This window comes from Schistocerca nitens, chromosome 4, assembly GCF_023898315.1.
Source record: "Schistocerca nitens isolate TAMUIC-IGC-003100 chromosome 4, iqSchNite1.1, whole genome shotgun sequence".
In the NCBI taxonomy this organism is placed as follows: Eukaryota; Metazoa; Arthropoda; class Insecta; order Orthoptera; family Acrididae; genus Schistocerca; species Schistocerca nitens.
In genome coordinates, this window is record NC_064617.1 from 854538862 (window position 1) to 854564054 (window position 25193).

The 25193-nt window shown below is 39.1% G+C and overlaps 1 protein-coding gene across 3 annotated transcripts in view; it reads left to right on the forward strand.

Moving 5' to 3' along the window:
* Window positions 1-25193, forward strand: part of LOC126253297 (kelch-like protein 28) — a 153997-nt gene that overhangs the window by 121638 nt on the left and 7166 nt on the right. For all 3 annotated transcript variants that reach the window (XM_049954527.1, XM_049954528.1, XM_049954529.1), the window contains one exon: window positions 19862-19973. In XM_049954527.1, coding sequence (XP_049810484.1) covers window positions 19862-19973 — 112 coding nt within the window. The remainder of the gene's footprint in view (window positions 1-19861; window positions 19974-25193) is intronic.

A 25193-nucleotide genomic window follows, 5' to 3' on the forward strand; every position in this document is an offset into this window, starting at 1 on the left:
TGAGGAGCTACTTTACGAAATGGATGTGGCACAAGGTGTACTAAAACAGCAAAGGATGGGGGAGTGATGTGCTGACTCCCACCCATCCGTTCTGCATACAGTGGTGCCACTGACAGAGGATGGCATGGTGGTCAGTCAGTCCTGATTGGCCCGTCTGTGGCTTGAATGACAATGCATTTTAAACAATCATAAAAGTTAATTGTAATAATATGAATAGGGTAGTCTGACAATATTATAAAAAGATAGCTTGCTACTCCCCATATAATGGAGATGCTGAGGTAGGTACAACAAAAATACTATCAAACCACAGTCTCTGGCTGCCAAGGCCAGAATGCAAACAGCAGCACATTATGGGAGAATCAATCTGTGTGGTGGGTGTGAGGAGGAGGCTGGGGAAGGGAGGTGGAGGGATAGCAGGGTAGGTGTGGGTGACAATAAAGTGCTGCTTGTGGGAGCAAATAGGGACGAAGTGGAGAGAGGGTAGGGCAGCTAGGTGTAGTCAGGAGGATAGATGGAGGGCAGGGAGGGAGGGGGTTAGGAGCGGAAAGGAGAGGAGCAAACAGATTGTGGGTGCACTTGTGGACTGGAAGGCTGTGGAGTAGGAACACGAGGGAAGGGGCTAGGTGGATGAAGGACAATGACTGACAAAGGTTGAGGCCATGAGGGTTACCAGAACATAGGATATATTGTGTGGAGAGTTCCCACCTACACAGTTCAGAAAATCTGGTGTTCGTAGGAAGGACCCAGATGGCACAGTCTACAAAGCAGTCATTGAAATGAAGGCCAGCCTGTGCCAACTGGATCCTTCCTGCCAACACCAGCTTTTCTGAGTCATACAAGTGAGAACTCTCCCTGCAATATATCCTATGTTCCCATAACCCTCCTTGCCTCAAGCTTTGTTGGGCATTGTCCTTTATCCACCTATCCCCTTCCCAGTTCCCATTCCAGCCTGCACCTAGCTGTGCCCTATCTTCTCTACACCTCATTCTTGTATGCTTCCACAGGCAGCACTTTATACCATCTGCCACCCCTACCCTGCTATCTGTTCCCCCCCCCCCCCCCCCAACATTCTCTTTACCCCCACTACCCAGATTGATTTTCCCACCACGCGCAGTTGCTCACATATGGCTTCGGCAGCCAGAGATGGTGACCATGTCTTAAAACTATTTACTATATGGGTACCCAGCTTCATAGAAATGATGTGCAGACTGTGTGTTGTAGGATTTGCATTGTTAGTAGGGTTAGTGTCATGACTTGTGTTATGTGCTGGTACTGGTTCAGTGACACAGTGTTGAAACACAAGCATCAGTATACATTACAATTGCAGACAGTCAACATGGGTCTGTACAAGGTGAGCAGAGCATTACTTGTAAAGCTGTTTTATTAACACAGTGGCAATAGTGCCACTGCTCTTTGTGAGTATTGATGTGTTAAAGGAATACAGAGAGGTCCACTTTCCATGCCAGGATTGAAGAATGTTATTTGGAAGTTCAAATTAAATTGGCAGTTTGGGAATTGCTCATGGTAGATGCTGATGGCCAATTGCACCACAGATTTTTGAAGAAGTTACTATGGTGCCATGGCTGAGAATGCCGGATGCAGTGTGCAATCCTTAAACTGTGCACAAGCTGTGTCATGACAGCTGAACATTCCATGATCCACCTGACATGTTTCAGGCAGCAGCAGAGCAATCAGTTGAAACAGATGGTCATTACATTGAGCTAAGTTTGTAACGTGGAACATGAACATGGTATGCAGTTAACAAATGCAACCATCTCATGTGGAAATTGAAAAGTGTTTCTTATGATGCTTTGTTGTTATTATTCTTCTGCATGTTCGTGCAAATGTTTCGTCAAAGCTTCTTTGTCCTATGATCACTCGTTTTTCATGTAGGCCCTCTCAAGCAGTGAATGTTTAATTGTAGCAACTCTATATTTCCAGGTTTACTAACATTTACAACATAGTATATTTCGAGTGTTGTGTTTGTATTCATCAAAACTTACATGTGTTCAGTAAATGCTGTAATATTTCCATGTGTGATTGATGTTTTACATATCTGACAAAGGAATTGACTTAGATTACAGTCAGAGGTGACAAATTTGCAGTTAATTAATGTAATTGAATAGGCTAATTGAACTTCCACATGTCTGACAAAGGAACTGAATTAGATTACAATCAGTGGTTACAAATTTACACTTAATTAATATAAATGATTAGAAAAATTAACGAATTTGAATTTTTACATAATGAATCAGAATGTGGATCAGGTGGTTTACTGAATATGATATCAATTACTTCAATATAGTGTCCCTTGGTCTGCCACATTACAGTGTCTCCTCCCTTCACAGCAGTACGGTGCATGAAAAAGGTAGGAGAGGAAACACTTGAAATGGAAAATGGTTCACTGTTAGATTTTCTCCTCCAATGAGAGTGGGACTTGTACAGTGCCTGATGATCCTTACAGAAGAGCCTGGAGGTGAACAGGTACCAGTGCACTTCACTAGCACACAGTTCTGTGGGCACACTGTGCCAGCTTTGTGAACACTATTCTCTAGGAGGCAGGAATCAAACACAGTAGCCTGTGGTGTCTGCTGACATAAGCCCAATTTAGCACATTTGGAACCAGCTGAAACTTTACGTGTGTCATAAAAGTGACTTTTGTGTCACACTGGATGACCTCAGGAGAACCACTGTCAAATAGTTGGACAGGCTCAAGCAGCAAAGTCTCGGTGACCTTGTGGACAGCACTCCAAGGAGGATCCCCACTCGTTACGATGCACAGGGTGGAGCAACACAGTGCTGAACAAACACCCAGCAGCTGAGTTTGATTTTACAGATATATGGTTTCAAATAGACTCTCCTTGTTTTGGTAATTGCTTTGTTTTTGCTTCACTGTAAAGTAACTTTTCAGTTTGATAAGGCTTATTTTTACTTTCTCCTACTCCTCTTTAAACAAAGCCCTCATATATTCACAGATATCCAGTGGAACAACATCTTTTCGGGCCGGTTATGTGCAAAATGTCAGCTGAAGTTATTAACAGATATCAGAAATGTACATTGATGACACTAGAGTAGAAATTATGGATATTCTAAAATCGTATGTTTGTGCATTAGTGGTGATTAACAAGTATAGAGGTGGTTAAACAGTAAGTTTTCAGCCATCACATGTGCTCTAAGGTGGCTAGTTCTTGTTTTCCCTATTAAACAAGCTCCAATTCTAGTCACCTGAAGCCCATTTCCTAAAGCCTAACTTCCAACCTTAAGGACATGAACCAATTTCTCCATCACCTCATCTATGTCTACATCTGCATATATATCATGTGGTGTATGGCAGAGAGTGACTTGTACCCCTGCTAGTCACTTCCTTTCCTGTTCCAACCCCAAATAGAGCAGTGCGTCTGTACGGGTCTACTTACTCTTATCTTATCTTCATGTTCCTTATGCAAAATGTACATTGGTGGCAGTAGAATCATTCTGCAGTCAGTTTCAAACACTGCTTCTCTAAATTTTCTCAATAGTGTTTAGTGAAAAGAACATTGTCTTCCCACCAGTGATTCCCATTTGAGTTCATGAAGCATCTATGTAATACTCACATGTTGATTGAACTTGCTGGTAAAAATTCCAGTGGCTCACCTGTGAATTGCTTCAATGTCTTCTTTTAATCTAACTTGGTGGGGATCCGAAACACTTGAGCAGCACTCAAGAATTTGTTGCAGTAGTGTTCTGTACATGGTCTCCTTTATAGATGAGTTACAGTTTCCTAAAATTCTCTCAGTAAACTGAAGTCCACCATTCACCTTTCCTATTAGTGCCCTTATATTCTCATTTCCATTTCATACTACTATGCTACGCTATTCCTAGAGATTTAATTGACGTGACTGTTTTGAGTGGCACACTATCTATGCTGTATTTGGACATTATGGGATTATTTCTCCTATTCATCTGCATTAACTTACATTTTTCTACTTTTAAAGCAAGCCACCATTCATCACACCAACTAGAAATTTTGTCTTTCTGGTTCATCTCAGTACAACACATAAGGACAGCCATTAATTCTTTCATAGCTATAGTCTGCAGTAAACTCATTAGCAAGCAGGCGAGTCCCCTTTCTACCTACCCAGCTACGTCACAAGCTGCTTCTACAGGAGGCTCTTCCTTGGCATGTGCTTTAAATCTGTGGCAATGCTTTGTACAGATACATCTGAGCAGCATTTATTTTCAAATAAATGAGTTAACACTATACAGATTACAGAAAATGATTGCCTTCTTCCAAAACACAACATTATAGAGTAAATTTCATTAACATAGGAATGGAGTCATTAAGTCAGGATTCATATATCAGCTGCAAATATGAAACAGAATTCTTGTTCATCTGAATGCATGTCCATCTACTATGTCTCCCTAAACCAATCAATATAATAGAGGGAAACATTCCACGTGGGAAAAATATATCTAAAAACAAAGATGATGTGACTTACCAAACAAAAGCACTGGCACCCATGTTAACCAAATCAGACATTTAGTGACATCTATCAAAAAGCTTTTGCACAACCCAGTTTATAAATAAACTGTGCATTGGGTAAAAACCCAGCATTACATGTAATATTCACCACAATAATCCTGCTGCTTTCACCAACATTGTCCATGGTGCCATCAACGTTGAGACCCTGACAACGTTTTGATGCTCTCTTCCATTCCTAATATCTCTTGAGCCCTGCTGATAATTTCTCCTTCCTCTTGTGTGAAAGGTGCTTCTGACATTTAGGGACTCTAGATGGTGGGGTCTTAGACTACCATAGCACAAAATTTGGAATAATCTACCTCAAAATCAGAGATCCTAGCTGAATCCAAGTCGTTTAGTACTTCATTAAGCCACAGGCTTCTAGTCTTGTAGCTTTTAACCAATGAGAAGCTCTTTTTGGTAAGCCTATTGTTGTTGTCCTCCCAAGTATCATCAATATGAAAGAACTTTATGTCTCACATTCTTTATATCCATACATGTATCAACCATTTGCATTGCCAGTCAATTACATCAGTTCTTTCTACCAAAAATCTTCCTTTTACTTATAGATCTGTTATATATAAGTCCCAGTTCATGTGGTGTCTTTTGCAAAACATGTATCTGCCAATGAACATGACTGCTTTGTTTTACAGCAATAGGCAATTTGCGTAATGTAAATCCTCAGTCATTTATCAGTTACTGATTTTATAAAGCAATCTATAACAGTGGGTTTCCTCTCAAAATTCTTAGCACTCTTTCTCCATGTTTCCAATCTTAGAGCTTATTTTAGCTTTTCTTCCTGATGCGTCCTATTGTGGCAAGGCTGATTGGGATTGGTAATATTGGCCAACAGTTCTTTTTTGTCAGCTCGTCAATACATGCTGTATTATTATTAACTTAAGCCCACTAGGTCTTCTTCAATTCTCTCTTCTGTTCCCAATATCTCTTGAGCCCTGCTGATAATTTCTCCTTCCTCTCGTGTGAAAGGTGCTTCTGATGGTAAGGGACTCTAGGTGGTGGGGTCCAAGACTCTACCATAGCACAAAATTTGGAATGATCTTCTACCTCAAGATCAGAGATCCCAGGTGAATCCAAGTCCTTTAGTACTTCATTAAGCCACAGGCTTCCAGTCTTGTAGTTTTTAACCCATGAGAAGATCTTCCTGGTGAGCCTATTGTTGTTCATTCGTTGTAGGTGCCTATAGAACTTGAGCCTCCTACATCGCATACTGGTGTTGGCTGACTTCAATTGGTAGGGTCCATCTGAGAGCAATCTCGGGACATGAATTTTTCTGAGAATACGTCTTTCAGCTTTCTCCAGGTCATCCATCATGCCTTTTCTGCTCATCAAAAGGGTCTCTGCAGCATACAGAAACTGTAGTCTGACAGCAATTCTGTAATGACAGACCTTAGCATTCTTCGAAATGCACTTCTTGTTGTACAGATTGTGGGACATATGGTATGCTGAGTTGAGTTTGTTATGCCTTTCTAAGATGGAGATGCCGTCTACCATTCGGGTGGATCCATTCACCAAGGTAACGAAAGTGATTGACCCTCCCAGTCATTCCATGTATAGTCATCAAAGGGGTGTTACTGGAGTGCCAGTTCTCAAAGTATTTGGTCTTGTCATACGATATTTGTAACCCTGACTTCACCGCTATCTCATGCAGGGCTTGGACAGCAATGATGGCATCCTGATAGTTGTTGGTTAAGATTGCAATGTCATCTGTGAAAGCAAGGCACCTTATCTTGATTGTTCAGGTCCCGGCTCCAATTCCTAGATTCCTCAGCATACATTGCCAGACTTTGATGACTTTATCAAGCACCAGATTAAACAGAATGGGTATTAGACCATCACCCTATTGTACTCCCATTTTGATGTTGAAACTCCAAGATAGTTCTCCTCTGAACTTCACCTTAGAAGTTGTATCCGTGAGATTCTGTTTGATGAGGGTGTGTGTGTTGTAATCCACACCTTGTTCTTGGAGTACTAAGAAGAGTGTTTGGTGGTTGATGGAATCATAAGCTTTTGTAAAGTATGGAAACCATGGTTCATACTCCTTTTTTTGTTTTAGTTGGAGAATGGTTTTCAGATTGAAGATCTGCTTGGTATTTGACCTTCCATGTTGAAATCCTCCTTGATATTCACCAGTTGTTTGATCACATTGACTTTCTACATTGTCCAGTAAAATCTTGAAGAGCACTTTGTATCCTATTGGCAAGAGAGAAATCCCAACAGTCGACCAAGATCCAGTGCAGGGCCTCTGTGATTATATTTCCACCTGCTTTAGAGCTTCTGCAATGTTGCTATCTTGTCTGGGTGCCTTGCAGTTCTTAAGATGGTTGATGGCATTAGCAACTTGCTGTATAGTTGGTGGGTTAGGTGGTAGGTGTATCTCTTGAGGATCTTGAAGCTACCTTAAAATAATTCAAATAGAATAATCAATAATGAGAGCGAAGGGTTATGTGTACACAGGCAGTCTTTCTGTGGGCTCTTCACAATTCAGCAATTGCTCAAAATAGTTTGCCAAAAGCTCCACATTCTCATGGTTATTAGTGACCGGCTCCATGGCCATATTCATAAAGTGAAGGCATTGTGGTTTATACCCTGAGAGTTCCTCTTTGAAGGCCTGGGAAAAGTTTCTGGTGTTGTACATTTTAAACTCTTCATCCAACTTTTCCAGTCTTGATCGATTGTAAGATCTCTTCACATGCCTGATGATCTTGATTGTCAGTTTCCACACCATTGTGAAATTCTCCCAGTCTTCTTGTCATCTAGTCAAAGTCCACTTCCTCCAGGCTGTGGCACGCCTATCAGCTGCAAGGTCACATTCAGAACTCCACCATCTATGGCATCGCTGCCTTCGAGGTTGTTTGAGGTTATTGGTCGCCTTGCTTACAGTGGACCTCAGTTGGTTCCAGTCTTTCATTTCTTTTTGCATGATGTCAGTTTTAAAGCATTCTTTATTCTCTGTAAACAATTGGAGATCAATCCTTGGTGGAATTGTGGTAGGAGGTACCGTTTGATTAGATAGTAGTCTGGTCTTTACTTGTGTGAAGAAATGGTCAGAATCAACATTCCAACCTTCACATATTCTGACATTCATGTTCTCTTTCCTACCCTCTACATAGATTGCAACATGATCGATTTGAAATGATCCAATAGCAGTGTTTGGTGTCTGCCAAGTGGTCTGGTATCTTGCCTTTCTTGGGAATACTGTGGACATGATCTTCAACTGATACAACCTACACAGTTCAGTTAAGCATTTTCCGTTAGCATTTGTTCATCTATGTGCTGTGTAAGGTCCCAGTATGTCTTGGTACTGTCATTCTTTCCCTAGTTGAGCATTGAAGTCACCTACTAGTAGTTTTATGTGGTGATCGGAGATCTTACTGATCTTGTCTTTTAGCATCTGCCAGAAACTTTGGATCTTTTCAGGATTCTTCTTGTTGTCAACATTAACTGGAGCATGTGCTTTTACAATAGAGTCTCCCTTGTTGCCACATCTTAAGGATAACGCAGAGATTTGTTTGCTAGCTGATGTGATTCCGATGACAGAATCCATCATATCACGTCTTATTAAGAAGGCTGTTCCAAAAATGCTGGAGCCATTTGTGTTCTTAGACGCTGGCTTCCCTTTAATTATTCTATAACCTTCTGACTCAAAAGCCATATCATCAGTGAATCTGGTTTCTTGGACAGCAATTATTGAAATTTTCCATTTATTCAGGAAATCAGTCAATTGCTTGAGTTTTCCTGTCTTACAGAGGGTTTGAATATTGATAGTTCCAAAGTGTGTGATAGTTTTTGGACTCAACCGGTTGGTGGTTTTAGGAACTCCGACTGTCCCCACATGATGAGGTCAATCTCCCCAGAATCTGAAGGTCTGAACATGCCACCATTGGTGACTGGAGATTGGATACTCCCTGGGGTAGTGACATCTGCATTGTTGTCTAACGTCATATGTGAACTAGTAAAGGGATTTACTAGGGATGAAGGCTGAAAGCCTCCAGGATTGGCTACTCCGAATCTTATTCAGGAGCTTTGATTACAATGGGGTCACCACTCCCGAAAGCATTTTAGAGCTACTGCCAGCAATTATTTAGGCCGCCCCTTAGATGGGGAACAGACGCCCTTGCTGCTGCCCCTTACATGGAGAACAGATGCTGCTGATGCCTAGTGCCTTCCCTGAATATTGGCCTACCTCTTCCATAATCTCCACCATTTTGATGTCCATCTTCTCCGCTGCAGATTCCATTGAGGTCTTCATTCATAACCCTGAGCTGGGACCATTTGTTGCCTCCTTGGCTGTTGGGAGCTTCCCACCACTCCTACTCCACCCTTGGAGCTGCAGTTTTAGGGGATGCCCTCTTCTTCATTGTGAACTATTCTTAGCTTCCCCTCACCTCTGACCAACCTGCAAACTAGTGAACTAGCTTTCCTTATCGGCCTTCTGGCTCATTAGGTACTGAGCCACCCCACCATCATCAAGGTGATAGTCCCCGGGGTGGAATACGTGCTGTAATTATATTACAGGGAACCAAATGCTTTTTATCCCACAAATATCTCTACTATCCACATTTTCTTGAATTGTAGTGCACTTATGCTTCTGAATAACTAAATATACAACACAAACTGAGTGATGATGGTAACTAATATCACACAAAGAGAACCCACATGAATCACCACATGCTGCACTATACTGCTAGGCAGGAAATGGGCACCTGATTGTTGGTGCACCTGTAGGCCAGTCGCTCATGAGTTTGCTGAAAACTATACTCCTGCTTTGCATGGAAATCTACATACACTTTAGCATTTGCATGTACCATGCATCAGTTTGTTCATGGTCATCCAGAAAATTCCATCCTTCCTTCCACTAAACCTGTCATCAGGTTCAGAGTCACTGATTATAGCTTCATGATCTGAACTATGGGGTAAGACATTCTGTTCTTATTTCTCCACAACTTCAACAACTTGTAATCAGTCCAGTTTGGTTGGTCTTCCTTAGCTCAGCAAGCAATTTCCTTAGAAAACAGACCCAACCTCTCTAATTGCTCAATAAAACAACTATCCAGATTAACACCACTAACAAAACCTCCACTTCGGCAGGTGCCACCTCTCAAACACTAAAATGTCACTCTCATAAAGTCTTCCCATCCTCTGATGACGAATGTGCTGTGATGAATTCCCCACCTTTTATGCTAAAAGCCTTGCAAAAACATTATTTCCCAAACCTCATCAACAAATAGCTCTCTGATGCCTGTTCCTCTCATATTCAAACCAACATACCATGAAACAGTACCCCCATCATTTCAAAATATCATTCTGGACTGTAAAAACTGAACCACATATTGTGCCTTATTAGCAAATAGCCATTATATTTTGAATATAGTGTCTAGGCCTATCAGCAGTCAAGTATATCATTTAATCAGATTCCGTCTCGGACCTCCACACTCTCAATCACCTAGATCTCCCTTTCCTGTACCCTCATGCACAGAAGGGCTCGAACCCATCCTGTGCATTGTTAGAGTTTTCTGACCTCTTCCATTGCTTTTCCTAGCCATTGCCACTTTTCTTCCCATCATCTCTCCTCATGTGTGTGAAATGTTTTGTGTATTTTGCAGAGTGTATTATTGTATGTTGTTCACTCATCTAGTGTATTTTTGTTCATAGTGTATTACTGCATGTTGTGTTCACTCATCTAGTTTTTTATTTAGCTGAATGCACTCCCGAGCAAATAACAGTCATCTAAGGCCCAATTCACACAGAAATGGCACGCCATAGATATTTTGCAGGGATGTCAGACTGTTTCAATCAACCTACATGTTAACACAGAGATGGTCCATTTGTAGCTACCAGTGGCACACCAAAGTGATATGAGACTGAGATGTTCAAGTGGTGCACTGCTGTTTTCATTCATTTGAAGTCATCCAATAAGCCTAAACAATTTTTATATAGATGAAGCAAAGCTACATACATCTCTGTGGATAGTTTCTCAGAAAAACATTTTTTTTGCATCAAAAAATTATAAACCTTTGTTTTCCTATTCACCGTATTCTCCACTATGCACTCTTCCTCATTTGATTTTGAGGAGACTATGTCGTAAAAAAAAAAAAAAAAATAATAATAATAATTTTTCCCCATCTTATAGCCTGAGATTGCAGCTTGATGGTGAACTGGTTTCATTTTTGTTATTGCCCATAGTTGTTGTGATACTTCATGAATATGTAAACCACTGGGTATATTTACAAAAGTTTGCAGCAAAGAATGTAGTCACTGACAAGTTTACGTGTGGTGGGTTTTAGGTCATAGACTGCTGCATATGGAATATAGTGAACATGTCTAAATTATTTTTAATGATGGAAGGAGAGTGACATCTCTTTCCAGTAATGAGTAAATACGTGATACATTTTGATGTTTGGCTGTGATGAGCTACGGCACTCCATACTCAACGTTATGGCTGAGTGCTATGCAGATTAGTGGTTCATGTTTATCTTCTTTATGTGGTTTATGAAATCAGTTACAATCACATTTTAAGTTAACATTGCATTATGAGGTATTTTTCATTTTAAAACTAGAGATAGCCAATCCCAAATCCAGCAGCAAGGTTAGCTATATACTACATAAGTCAATTTTTCTTGTCTACACTAACAGTTTCATCCATGAAACATTTAATAACTGTTCTTTTTCACATATTCTCTGACAAATAGCATGTGTTCCAGTGAGCAATGATTGTGAAATGGGATTTTGCTACAGATGTAACTAAAGTGTATAGTGTTCCGGTTGTTTTATGCTTTCTTTCTTGGTGCCAGCAGTGTAAACAATGTAGAACACAACAATCACAGCGCAGCTACTTATGTTAACTTTGAAAATTATCACTATTTTTTTTTATTTTTGTGGACAAACAACATTGAATCTCTACAGTTACAACATTGCACTGCTGAAACACTCTGGTTTTTCTGTGTTACTTGTTGCAGAAGTAGAAAGCTTATTTTGGCACTATACAATATGAGCCGAAACACATAATGTTTATTGCAATAGAAACTTGCACAAGCAGCAGCAGTGAAAGATATGGAAAAATTTAACACTATTTCTGTTGCAGTTCACTAAATATGTACAGTCAGCATTACATTTTCTATTTTCAGTCAATTATTTTGCCAGACAGACATGCATATCTGCTATTCACTTGGTATTTGCTCATATAAATTCCATTTTTCAGCTGGAATGTACAGTCACATGTCAAGTAAATCTTTCTTCTTGGCACTTTTTACTGGCAGAAGTTTACCATACAAAACAGGAAAAACTGAAATGGTGTGTGGTGGCAAATTTCTTTTCCTAGTACCTCTCAGCTTCTTTGCAATACTTTGACAAATTAACAGTTACTTTATGTTATGACTTTTTCTTCTTCTTAGCGTAGTAGGGCTGTCAGATGAAATGTGTAACCAAACATACTCAGTTATTTGGAATGCACCTCTGTGCAACTCTTGATCTTGTGCACTAAGACCTCTGAAGTTCTCTGGTTACATCTTGCAGAGCAGAAATTTGTTGTCAGCATTGGCAATGACTGGAATCCAGTTGTCTGCATGAAAGGATATTTTGTCTCTCTCTATAAAGGCAAAATCTCTGTCACTTGGTAGGTAGTAATGCCCTGTAACAAGGAATTTCTGGTCTACAGAAGTGAAATATTTATGGATGATCATATTTTGGAAAATGTTCTGATGTTTTGAACACCTCTCACAAAATCTGTAATGTTTAGGCTTATGTTCAAATGAAAATCACATGAAAAATGGGAATTATAAATGAAACTTTCAAGTTTCATCGCTTTTCTCTGAATGCTGTCCTTTACTTTGTCTAACACAATACAGAAACATTTTTGGAACATTCTGAAAATGGTCAGGATACATATTGAGTTCTTTCATTAAATCAAATGTGCCACATTTATCCCCATTTTTCAATCATAACAAGTGTAGCAAATATCTTCTTTGATGCTAAACATTTATGAGTTGTAAAAATCCTGTGTATCACTATCTTTGTCTGACGAACACAAGAGATTCTGATCAGTTCATAGCACGATCATCCTGCATCTCTCTGGCATCACCACTTTAGCTTGCACTGCTCACACCCTGCCTGTGCCACATTCCTGACTCGTCTCCAGTTTCTGTGTGAACTGAGCCTAACACTTCCAGTAAATAATACAAATACGAGATCTTTTCTTTTCTCAATGTCTGGTAGTGCCACAATGTCATCAGTACATGGCAAAAAATTGGAGACATGCACAGTACAATAAGTGTCTTTTTTTAAAAAAAAAAAAATTGTCCCATGTTGTTTGTCTCTGAGTTTATCCATCATCTTTAATTTTTCAGTAGTCAACAGCCAGTTTTAAGAATACTCTGGTATTTGAATCTTGAGTTTCTGCCCATTGCTTCTTCCAATATATTACGTCTCCTTTCTAGTCCACGGTTTGAGGTGGATTTCCTCTTACTCCAACTCTTATACAGATACTCCCCCCACCCCCCCCCCCCACCCCCGATAGAGAAATTTTAATAGAAAGGTGCAAAAGCTCAAGATGCAACTCTGTTTTTAAATTTCTGTGTTTATTAACCATGCCTCTCTTGTCCTGACCTTAGTAGGTGGGCAAGTAAACGCCCATCTGTCTCTCACATCTCTCTTTTATTGTGGATTATATCTGAATGAATGACTGTGTATACCCCAAGTTACATCCTGTCAACCTAACCTAACTGGCACTTCTCCAAAACAAGATAAGACTTTCTTATCTTATAAAGTGTTATCCAAGACTGGAATTGATTAATTATGTTCTATACTAAGAGCACAGTTTTCTTTGCCTATGTTGTAAATTAAGAGTAATACTGCTATAAATTTTACTAATAGATTCGAAAATACTATTCTGCCTGATGATATGCACATAATGTTCATTGTTCTCTATTGACACATTCTGTTAATTAGTATATTTCAACATATCCATCTCTCAACACCACTGATTTTAAGATCCAGATGGAAAGTGGGTTTCTAAGAATAATTCTGCATTCACCATCCAGATGGAAAATGGGTTTCTAAGAATAATTCTGCGTTCACCATCGGCATGTTCATCATTTACACTAATTTGTATCATTTCTTTTGACTTAAATGGCTTCCACTGTTTTGCTTCCTTCAGCTGCTTCATTTGCTTTGTCTGTCTGTATCTTTCTATAGCCTTTAACCGAATTTTCTTATGATATTTCAAATATGTATTTGTTATTGTTTCTTCTCTTTCTCTCTCTCTCTCTCACTCTCTCTCTCTCTCTCTCTCTCTCCTCCCCCTCCCCCTCCCCCTCCCCCTCCCCCTCCCCCTCCCTCTCCCTCCCTTCCTCCCTCCCTCCTTCCCCCCTCCCCCCTCCCTCCCTCCCTCCCCGCCCCCCCCCTCTCTCTCTCTCTCTCTCTCTCTCTCTCTCTCTCTCTCTCTCTCTCTCTCACACACACACACACACAAAATAACTTTATTACATTTTTAAAATTTTTTTTTCATTTTATTTCATATCATTTTGCTTTTCTGTGCTTTTTTCTATTTTTGATTTTAAGTTTATTGCTGATCTTACTTCTGCTACTCCTCATTTCTTTCGTCTTTCTCCAGTTTACTATCAGTCTGTAGTGTGCACTCATTAGACTGTTTATTCCATTCAACAGGTCCACTAATTCTTCCTCACTTTCACTGAGGATGGGAATGTCATTAGCAGATATTGTCATGAGTATCCTTCTGCCTTGAATTTTAATCCCAGTCTTGAACCTTTTATTTATTTCCTGTCATTGCTTCTTCAGTGTATATATTGAACAACACGGATGAAAGGCTGCATTCCTGTCTTACACTCTTTTCAATCCAAGCAATTCATTCTTGCTCTTCCATTCTTATTGGTCCTTCTTGGTTCTTGTACATTTCATATATTACAGTGGAACCTTCTTAATGAGACCTCCCATAACATGCAATTCACTTAATAAGCAAAACAAAATTTGTAGTAACCACAACCAACAGCGGGAACGCCTTGGGCTGCGGATCGGAGCCGCCAGGCGGGGAAGCCGCCGGTGTTGGAGCATTCACCACCGGGTAAACACAGGACGAGTCGGACGACAGACCAACGACAACTGACAACAACCGACCACGACCGACCATGAGCGACACAACGAGGAAGAGATAAACAACGGAGGCTTGTGGAAACCACAACACCAAACACCAAACGTAAATCCACTCAGAACCAGAGCCAGGCAAATGTCAACAACGAGCAACGACCAGAACACAGTACCGCTGAGATACAAACAAAATCCAGAGCAAGTACCAGACTGGCTGGACTAGGGCGAGCGGGTCCCTATATACGAAACCGGAGGGAGCGGCTATTGGCTGCTGTCTGCATGTGGCTTAGCGGTGGCGCCCTCGCTGCGCGAGAGCCGCTGTGTGGAATAGCCGCTGCAGAGGCGGAGCCCTCTATGGGCTGACCACGTCCATTTGTTCTGCCGCGTGTTCGACTTCCGCGGTGGAAGGTACTAGAAAATTGTAAAAAAATGACTTGCTTAACCAGCAATGTTTCGCATAATGAGTGACAGCAGTTAGTGCGACTTCACCAGCCATTTGCATGTGGCGGGGAAACATTCAACAGTATGAACACCTTTCATTGTCGGCAGCGGCATACGAACGATGTCTTTAGTACATACTGCAGTCTGGGTTTAACGCTCCTTCTTTTACTATCTTAGTGCAGCTTTTGATCACACATTTTTCTAAACTTGTGTTCACACAGTATTTTTTGTGTGCAAATTTTAATAATATTCATAGAAATGTCCATGAAGATAAAGCCACAAGAAGATGAAAAAAAAGAGAAAGAAAATGACCTTAGAAATGAAATGTAAAATCATTGAAAAATGTGAACATGGTGTGAGTGTTACTGATTTAGCAAGCACATATGATCAGTGTACATCAACTGTTTGCACTATCCTCAAGAACAAGAATAAGATTTAGGAGATAGGTGCTTTAAAGGGTGTGACAAGGGCATCTAAACAATGGTTTCATATTCTGGTCGATGTCAAAAGGTTGCTCACTTCATGGATAAATGAAAAGCAACTCCAAGATGAAACTATTAACAAGAACAATAGCGGCCGTAGAAGTTTCTAAGGGAAGCCATGGTTGATTTGAGAAGTTTAAGAGAAGAACCAGCATCCACAGCATTGTGAGGGGCAGCAAAGCTACCCGCTCCAACACAAAGGCAGCAGAGAACTTCATCAGCAACTTCAAGATGCTCATAGATTCTGAGGCTTATCTATCACAGGTTTTTAGTTGTGATGAGATGGGTCTATTCTGGAAAAAGATGCCAAAGTGTACCTTTATAACAGCAGAGAAGAATGCATTGCCAGTCACAAGCCAATAAAAGATTATCTCATGCTGTTATTCTGTGCCAATGCAAGTGGCAATTTGAAAATTAAACCACTGCTTGTTTACAATTCAGAAACTTCATGAGCCTTCAAGAAGTGTAAAGTCAGGAAGAGCAAGTTCAGTGTGATGTGAAAGTCCAACAATAAGGCTTGGGTGACATGTGATCTTTTTTGTGACTGGATCAATGAAGTATTTGGTCCTATGGTGAAAAACTATTTGCTTGAGATGAATCTGCCACTCCATGCTCCCGCCCATTCTCCAGCCCTACAAGACCAATTCATCAAGATCCAATTCCTGCCACCCAACACCACTCCATTACTCCAGCCTATGGACCAGCAGATTATTTCTAATTTTAAGAAACTCTACACTAAAGTGCTCTTTGAGCATTGTCTTGAGTTGACTGAAGCTACCAATCTCACTCTCAGACAGTTTTAGAAATATCACTTCAACATCATTGTCTGTATCTAGATGATGGGAAAGGGTTACTAACAGAACTCTCACTTCTGCTTGGAAGAAGATTTGGCCGGAGTACATTGTCAGCTGTGACTCTGAGGCACTTTGAGTCAGTACCTGTGATGCCTGTAGCCAATGACATTGTGTCTTTGACCATGAGCATGGGACTGGAAATGGATAACAATGATATCAATGAGCTTATGGAAGATCACAGCCTGGAAATGACCACTGAAGAGCTTATGGAGTTTCAGTATGTTTCACAGCGAGAAGCTGTGAAGAGGAGTTCCTCAGAGGATGAGGAGGAGGAGGAGGCAGTAACAGCAAAGCATCAATCTTCTGGCACAATAAGAGAGATGCTGTAAGCATGGGAATCAGTTGCATCATACATTGAAATTCATCACCCCCAATAAAGCAGTGGCTACGCACGCTACAAATTTATTTGACGACAATGCTGTGTCGCATTTTCGCCAAGTGTTGAAGCATCGGCAGAAACACGTGACTATAGATAGCTTGCTAGTAAAAAAGAATTAGTTATGTATCATGAATGATAAGGCACATAATACTACATGTTTAACTTTCCTTGAATAAATAAAATGAATAAGATAAAACTTTTTGTACTTTTTCTGCATGGAATGCATTATTGCATTTTACATTAATTTATATGTGATAAATGGCGTCACTTAACAAGTGTTTCACTCAATGAGTAACATTCTGGAACAAATTATGCTTGCTATGCAAAGTTCCACTGTACCCATCTTCTCCTATAGCTTGCTACTATATTTCTTAGAATCTCAGGCATTTTGCATCTTTTTACATTGTTGAGTACTTTTCTAGGTTGACAAATCTTATTAACATGTCTTGATTTTTCTTAACTCTTGCTTCTGTTATCAAGCACAATTTCAGAACTGCCTCTCTGGTGCCTTTAATTTTCCTAAACCCAAGCTGAATGAAATCTAACATATCCTCTATATTCTGTGTAATATTCTTATCACTAACTTGGATACATGAAGCATAAAGCTTATTATGCAATAGTTCTCAAATTTATTTACCCTTTCTATCATTGGGATTTTGTTGCTGATATATTTCCAAAAGTCTGATGGTATGTCTCCAGTAGATTCTAGAAATTCTGAAGGAATATTATCCCTCTCTTCTGCCTTATTTGATCACAGGTCTTCTAAAACTTCATTAAATTCTGACTGTCATACTGGATCCCCTATGTCTTTCATGTCAACATCCATCATTTTTTCCTCTCTCTCTCTCTCTCTCTCTCTCTCTCTCTCTCTCTCTGCCCTTTGTACTCTCATTGTTGCCACCATTGCTTTTAATATCACTGATAGTTTCCTTGACCTTTCTGTATGTTGAACCAGTCCTTCTGATAGTGGTTTCTTTTCAGATTTCATCACTTTTTTTGTGCAGCCATTTCACTGTGCCTCCCCTGCACTCCATATTTCTTTCTTTCCTAAGTGGCGTATATTGCTGTATTCTTGTCTTCCTCTAAACAGTCTTGTACTGGCTTGTTTCATCAATCATTGAAGTATTTCTTCTGTTAGCCAAAGTTTCTTTGCTGTTATCTTTCTTGTGCCTATGTTTGTCTGTCCAACTTTTGTGACTGCACTTTTTAGAGATGTCCATTCCTCTTCAACTGAAGTGCCTGCTGTTCATTGAGTACTGCAGTATCTACAAGCTTAGAGAATTTCAAATACATCTCATTGTTCCCCACTAATTCAGTGTCCAAATTCTTTCGACAATGGTTCTTTTGGATGATTCTCTTAAACTTCACTGCACTCTTCATGATCCGAGTTCCTGTCTGCTTCTGGGTATGCTTTAAAATCCAATATCTCATTCTGGAATCTCTATATGACCATGATGTAATCCATCTGCAGTCTTCCTTTGTATTGTGATGGTTTCCCCCATCTTGAAGTATGCTTTTACCTTATACCAGACAGAACCTCCACTTCTTCCAGCTGTTCTTCCACAAATCTACTTTTACTATGAAGAATAACGGGCTATCTACTCCAGACACAATCTGGTTTATTGGCCAGACTACAACTCAAACTCGATTTACAACTCGGATTACAGCTTAGTCATTTCACAAGAACATCTCATCTGACAAATTTCTGTTGTCAGACTCTTCTATTTTCTTTGTTGTACATTCTTAGATCGGTGTTGACAAAAACTATGGAACTTTGCCAAGGAGGAGCTCCATGGTTTGATGCACAGCACTGCAGACTCTGAGTGACTCTTTGCATTGACTAAAAATCATCAAAAGGTTGTCTTTCGCTGCTGCACAACACCCCAGAAGCACCTGAGACATAAAAATCCAACCCCAACACACCCATAATTGCCTCAATACCTTCACTAACTAAAGCAATGTTGCATAAACCTAGCTAAATGCCAGTTGTAAATGATTACTCAAGTATGCTAACTGCTAAGGATACAGATGTTTTGCAAGACCCCTAAATATTAATCACTGTACCTGTGCCCTTATAATATCCAGGTCTTTTCCAAGCATACATCCTTCTTTTATGATTTTTGAATAAGAACTCAATTGTTCTCTCTCTCTCTCTCTCTCTCTCTCTCTCTCTCTCTCTCTCTGTCCTGCTACCAAGGCTATATTCTTCTGTTCCTTCCCGTACTACTACATCCCAGTCCCCCATTATTATTAGATTATCATCTCACATTACATTCTGAATTCATTGCGCAATACCATTACCAATTTTCCCTATATCTTAATCTGCTTGAGGCATTGGCACTTATATCTAAATTATTATTGTTAGCATTGGGCTGCTATCAGTTCTGATAGAAACAATCCTATCACTGAACAGTCCACTGTAACACTCTATGTCCTACCCTCCTATTCATAACTAGTCCTGCACTCAAGTCTGATTCCTCTGGAACAGCTGTGCACAGTGACTGTGATATATTTCAAAAAGGAAAAGGAAGTCAGCAATTAGTTGCAAATCCAATCTGTATTTTATTGTAGATCTAGATTTCAGCTATTGAATAGCTATACTCGGAGCATTTAAACTGAGTCCAGGAGACTTGATAAGCTTGTAACTACACATTACTATATGACTTTAACATGTACATAACCAGATTCTAACTGAGGCTGTTGTTTTCAGAGCAGTACAAGCAGTCATAGCTTAAAACATAATCACTCATCTTAACAATCATTTGAAGAGTACAGATGTCAGTGTGCAATCCAAACTGAAACCTAAAGCCTGACTTTTCAAACAACATCTGTCTAGCTTTTATCTGAACCTTTTTTTCATAAATATATATAAATTATGGGGTGATTAATTATGACTCCGATACATATCTAATAAAATAAAAAAATGTAATTAATGTCTTTTCAAGTTACCAACATATATCCAATGTTAAGCAATACTTTGCCTGTAATTTAAGACTAAATAAGTATTATGTAATCTCATAGGCAGACAGCCACAAAGAGAAGCTTCTCATTTTGTACTGAGGTATTTGTACTTTGCTATTTGCAGGTCTTTGACAATACTGTGAATAAATGGCAGCAACTTGAATCGATGAAAATTCGCCGTGGCTTTCACTCCTGTGTTTGTGTAGGGGGCATGGTATATGCTTTAGGAGGCATTGGTAAGTGTTGGTTTTATCTTTAATGTAACGTAAAAGGCTCATGAAATCAGTACTACACAAACATTTGAAAATATTATAACACTGAGAAAAAATAGTCAAACTGAATCTAAACTTTTGAAATGAGATTGTAGAGCAGTGTAACAACAGTAATTAATTAAAATTGTAGAGAGAGAGTGTATTTTTTGCCAAGCATTGTACTCTTGTGTGAATGGTGAGAGAAGTGCTAAATATAGCTCAGTGGACAAAAAGCCATCAAATGAAGTGGAAATAAGGCGGCAAGTACAAGTATTCCCACTTAATATCAAAAGATGAAACACTTGTATGTTTGTTTGTTCACACAAGGGAAAATGATTAGTTTTGGGGATGTGGTATGGAGATACTATGAAAATTTGGCTCATACATGGAAATTGGAATGTAACTACAGTATTGTGGCAGTGTTGCATGTACAGAACTAATGGTTGGAAGAGAGTATAAACAGCAATGTCCAGCTACTGAACCATGCAAATATGGCAGAATTATGTGCTCCGCCATCTTGTTTACAAGGCTGTAACAGACTACACAGTTTCATTCGTAAAGTTGCCAATGGCCTTGTCACACTGGATACACTGGTTCTCATCCGATCACTCAAGTTAAGAAACATGAGGTCCAATTAGTACTTGAACGGGTACACTGAGTGCCGTTGACTCAGAGACACACAACTTGCCAAAGTGGTGACCAATTGAAAGACTTGCACCAGGCTGTTGAGCCATACAACATTATTATTATTCTTTCTTTCTTTTCTCAGATGTTATGTCTGGTCAAAAATGGAAAGTGACGCGGACCTTGATCAAGCGTGACTTCCTTTTAGCTGTACAGTATATGTTATATTGCATTTAGGAACTTTCTGGTAATTGAACATGTATCAATAATTATGGATTTCTGTAGTTGTATATATAAGTTTGGATGTAGCTGTATTGCATTGATGTACTGGTGGATATTGTGTGGTATGACTCCTGTAGTTGATAGTATAATTGGTATAATGTCAACTTTATCCTGATGCCACATGTCCTTGACTTCCTCAGCCAGTTGGATGTATTTTTCAATGTTTTCTCCTGTTTTCTTTTGTATATTTGTTGTATTGGGTATGGATATTTCGATTAGTTGTGTTAATTTCTTCTTTTTATTGGTGAGTATGATGTCAGGTTTGTTATGTGGTGGTGTTTTATCTGTTATAATGGTTCTGTTCCAGTATAATTTGTATTCATCATTCTCCAGTACATTTTGTGGTGCATACTTGTATGTGGGAACGTATTGTTTTATAAGTTTATGTTGTAAGGCAAGCTGTTGATGTATTCTTTTTGCTACATTGTCATGTCTTCTGGGGTATTCTGTATTTGCTAGTATTGTACATCCACTTGTGATGTGATCTACTGTTTCTATTTGTTGTTTGCAAAGTTTGCATTTATTTGTTGTGGTATTGGGATCTTTAATAATATGCTTGCTGTAATATCTGGTGTTTATTGTTTGATCCTGTATTGCAATCATGAATCCTTCCATCTCACTGTATATATTGCCTTTTCTTAGCCATGTGTTGGATGCGTCTTGATCGATGTGTGGCTGTGTTAGATGATACGAGTGCTTGCCATGTAGTGTTTTCTTTTTCCAATTTACTTTCTTCGTATCTGTTGATGTTATGTGATCTGAAGGGTTGTAGAAGTGGTTATGAAATTGCAGTGGTGTAGCCGATGTATTTATATGAGTGATTGCTTTGTGTATTTTGCTAGTTTCTGCTCGTTCTAGAAAGAATTTTCTTAAATTGTCTACCTGTCCATAATGTAGGTTTTTTATGTCAATAAATCCCCTTCCTCCTTCCTTTCTGCTTAATGTGAATCTTTCTGTTGCTGAATGTATGTGATGTATTCTATATTTGTGGCATTGTGATCGTGTAAGTGTATTGAGTGCTTCTAGGTCTGTGTTACTCCATTTCACTACTCCAAATGAGTAGGTCAATATTGGTATAGCATAAGTCTTGTTTCTTGCTGTCAATTCTGTTTTCAGTATTTTTGTTAGTCTTTGTCTATATTTTTCTTTTAGTTCTTCTTTAATATTTGTATTATCTATTCCTATTTTTTGTCTGTATCCTAGATATTTATAGGCATCTGTTTTTTCCATCGCTTCTATGCAGTCGCTGTGGTTATCCAATATGCATTCTTCTTGTTTAGTGTGTTTTCCCTTGACTATGCTATTTTTCTTACATTTGTCTGTTCCAAAAGCCATATTTATATCATTGCTGAATACTTCTGTTACCTTTAGTAATTGGTTGAGTTGTTGATTTGTTGCTGCCAGTAGTTTTAGATCATCCATGTATAGCAAATGTGTGATTTTGTGTGGGTATGTTCCAGTAATATTGTATCCGTAATTTGTATTATTTAGCATGTTGGATAGTGGGTTCAGAGCAAGGCAGAACCAGAAAGGACTTAATGAGTCTCCTTGGTATATTCCACGCTTAATCTGTATTGGCTGTGATGTGATATTATTTGAATTTGTTTGGATATTAAGTGTGGTTTTCCAATTTTTCATTACTATGTTTAGGAACTGTATCAATTTAGGATCTACTTTGTATATTTCCAATATTTGTAGTAACCATGAGTGGGGTACACTATCAAAAGCTTTTTGGTAATCAATGTATGCGTAGTGTAGTGACCTTTGTTTAGTTTTAGCTTGATATGTCACCTCTGCATCTATTATCAGTTGCTCTTTACATCCTCTTGCTCCTTTGCAACAGCCTTTTTGTTCTTCATTTATAATTTTGTTCTGTGTTGTATGTGTTATTAATTTCTGTGCAATGACTGAAGTCAATATTTTGTATATTGTTGGTAGGCATGTTATGGGGCGATATTTAGCTGGGTTCGCTGTGTCTGCTTGATCTTTAGGTTTCAGATAAGTTATTCCATGTGTAAGTGTATCAGGGAATGTGTATGGGTCTGCAATGTAACTGTTAAATAATTTAGTTAGATGTGAATGTGTTGAGGTGAATTTCTTTAGCCAGAAATTTGCTATTTTATCTTTTCCATGGGCTTTCCAATTGTGAGTAGAATTAATTGCTTGGGTGACTTCATGTTGCAAAATTATCACTTCAGGCATTTGTGGTATCATCTTGTATGTGTCTGTTTCTGCTTGTATCCACCGTGCATGCCTGTTATGTTGTACCGGGTTTGACCATATGTTGCTCCAGAAGTGTTCCATATCTGTTATGTTTGGTGGATTGTCTATTTTAATGTGTGTGTTATCTATTGTCTGGTAAAATTTCTTTTGGTTTGTGTTGAATGTTTGGATTTGTTTCCTTCTATTTTCACTTTTTTTTGCATCTTCTAAGTCGTTTGTCCAATGCTTGTAATTTCTGCTTCTTTTCATCTAATTGCTCTATCGCTTCTTGTTGTGAGATTTTACCTAACCTTTTTCGTTTTCTTTCTGACATTTCATTTCTTATAAATTGTGTTAGCTGTCCGATGTCTTTTCTCAGTTTTTCTATTCTGATCTGTAGACTGTGTTGCCATGCTGGTTTTGTGGGTTTCTCCTGTATGTTGGTTGGTTCTGATCTCTGCCTAGTGTGTATATTTAGTGTAGTGAGTGCTCCTATATAAACCAGTTGTTGTAACTCTTCCATAGTTGTGTTTTCATTTATTTTGTTGTGTATGATTGTGTTGATAGTTTTTATTGTTGTTTCGACTTGTGGGTTATTTGGCGGTCTATGCAAGAATGGTCTAATGTCTGTATTTGTGTCTTTGTATTCTATATATGTCAGCTGACATTTTTCTTCTGTATCTAACATGTGTGTCACTTCGTGTTCTATTTGTGCTTGTTCTGGTGGCTGTCTTAAGATTTCGTTTTCCTCTGATTGTTTAATTGATGCGTGTTGTTCTTTGTTTGTTTGCTCTGGGATGTTTGAGTCCATTACTGTATTTTCTTCGTCTTCTGATTGCACATTATTTTGTTCCAGTATTTGTTGTACTTGTTGTTTGATGTTTTCTAATTCTGACTGGGGTATCCTGTTATTTTTTATTATTACACAGATCTGATCAGCTAGTCGTTGTTCTGTTAAAAATTTTAATTCTGGGTATCTGGTAATAAATGTTGTGTATACTTGTGATCTGTATCCAGTTGTGTTGGTTCCTAGGTTTGTTGCTTGGTAATAACAGAACATGAGGTGTCGATTAACTTCATCTGACCATCTCATCCTCTGTCTTTGTTTTCCTTCTAGGGTGGTTGCAGGAAGCATATCCTGCAAAACACCTCTATTTGGATTTAAATCATTTTCCAGTTGGCTAGCAGTGTCGTTACCATTGTGGGCGGGCATAGGGTTCAAGCGTCGTCCCTGACCATGATGGCGCTTGTCCGAGGCATCTTTAGTTCTGTCCTGAACCAACTCATCACACTAAAAGGGGGGTTAACCCTATTAGTGGTTTGTTCTTTTTGTCGCCTTGTACTACTGGCAGAACATACCGGAGGCCTATTCTTTTCCCGGGCCTCCACGGGGTTTATTATTATTATTATTGTCCATAATGGCAGCTCAGAGCTGGAGAAATGTAAGTGTAACAACAGTTTGGCATTATTTATGTAGTCTAAAATAGAGGCATGCAATCCATTGCACTGAGCTCCATTGTTCAGAAACTAAAAGCATTTCAGACTGTAATGGGCTCTTAAACACCGTTACTGGTATGCTGAATGCCAAGATTTGAAGTATTTGCTTGAAACTCCATATAGCTTCTTTGCTGTGATTGCTACTTACATGTTGGAAACTATGATGGCATCTGCAGTCTACATCAGTGAATGGAATAATGGACAAACACCAATTGTGATGCCTTAGGGCACCTTTTGATACACCGTGCAATCTCGACTGCTACATACTGAGCAGAGCTTGGGCGGCAACCACATCAAGAAGGTTTTGATCTGAGTTCAGTTCCTTTCGTAGGCAACTCTGTATCCCATTTTTCAAATGATTACACGTGGTCATATATGGTGAGAAATGCACAAATGTTGTGCAAGGAACAGCAGGTTGTCCTGCTTTGTTTTTTTATGTGTTCACCTTCCATGTCATCAAATATATCTGACATTGTTAGAATAGGAGAAAGTGATTGTAAGCAGATAATCAAATGTAAAATTATAAAAAATTTAAAAACTTTTAAAACTTTCAAAATTTTCTGTATATTGTCTCAATCACAAATGTGACTGAGACAATAT